This window comes from Echinops telfairi, unplaced genomic scaffold (assembly GCF_000313985.2).
Source record: "Echinops telfairi isolate 266 unplaced genomic scaffold, ASM31398v2 ScPeMD7_2291;HRSCAF=2852, whole genome shotgun sequence".
NCBI classification, from domain to species: domain Eukaryota; kingdom Metazoa; phylum Chordata; class Mammalia; order Afrosoricida; family Tenrecidae; genus Echinops; species Echinops telfairi.
The window spans coordinates 45,953,466-45,954,466 of NW_022106189.1; the positions used below are offsets into that span (position 1 = coordinate 45,953,466).

Here is a 1,001-nt window from a genome sequence, read left to right on the forward strand (position 1 = left end):
GGCGCGAGGGGGAGGGGGTCGACTCCTCCGCCGCCCACTCCTACCGGTGACTTGTTTGCAATCGCTGCCGCCTTTATTTACGAGAAAAAATCGCCCCCTCGGTACTTCTTGGCTGTTTGGGTATTAATTTTCTTCTCTCCCCTCTCCCGCTCGCCTCCTCCTCCTCTCCCCCACGCACCCCCTCCTCACCCAGTAGCCAGGGGGAAAGGAAAACAAAGCCGATTTCTCCTTGGCAACAAGAGATACCCCCCCGCAAGCCCCCCCTTCCTTTTTCCTTCTGGTTCTGAAAGCGTGTTGGAGACACGTCTGTTGACCCTCGCCCTTGACATTCAAATGACTGAGAGGAGAAGAGATTGTTACTCGCACGTCTTGGGGGCAGCTCCCCCCCTTCTTTCGCTCTCTCTCTTTCTTTCAAATGAGTAATCCCTGAAGATCTTAACCCCCCCAATTTCATCACCCTCACCTCCCCCTTTATATATATATTTTTTTCTCTCGCTCCTCCGCGCGCTCCCGCCCGCTTCCCTCCGCCTCCCCCCTCCCTTTTTATTTGCCTCTCAAGTCCAAAAGGCTGCGAATACACACGCGGCGGAGGCTCCCGGCGGCGGCGGAGGCCCCCGCCACCCTTGGCCGTCAATTACCTCATTGTGGACCTGCCAGGCCGAGGTGGCCCAAACGGCCCGGGCGCTGGTCGCAAAGACAGCCTTTTCATCGTCTTGGGGAAAAGGGGGGGAAAACAACAACAACAAAAACCCAGGCTGAATTTCTCGTCGCTCTCTGGATCTCTTCTCTGCCTGTATTTTATTGTTTTGGACATTTTTTTTTGCGCGCCGTGGCTCGGCCGCCGCTGTTTTCTCCTGGCTGGATTTTCATAGACATCTATTTTTCTCCTTCTTCGTCCGCCCTCTGGACACTATGGAATTCTAATTTAAATCATGTTTGGATTGAAGCCGCCTCTGTATTACTTACCAGGTAAGCGAGCCGTGCGCCTCCTCGGGTCCCGC

The 1,001-nt window shown here is 54.9% G+C and overlaps 1 protein-coding gene across 3 annotated transcripts in view; it reads left to right on the forward strand.

Moving 5' to 3' along the window:
• The window catches only part of GSE1 (Gse1 coiled-coil protein), an 85,516-nt gene that overhangs the window by 3,857 nt on the left and 80,658 nt on the right, over positions 1 to 1,001 (forward strand). For 2 of the 3 annotated variants that reach the window (XM_045293787.1, XM_045293790.1), the window contains exon 1: positions 622 to 969. The exons of the other annotated variant lie outside the window; for it this stretch is intronic. In XM_045293787.1, coding sequence (XP_045149722.1) covers positions 933 to 969 — 37 coding nt within the window. In that variant the 5' untranslated portion in view covers positions 622 to 932. Of the gene's footprint in view, positions 1 to 621; positions 970 to 1,001 lie in introns of those variants that run through there. 3 annotated transcript variants of the gene reach the window in all.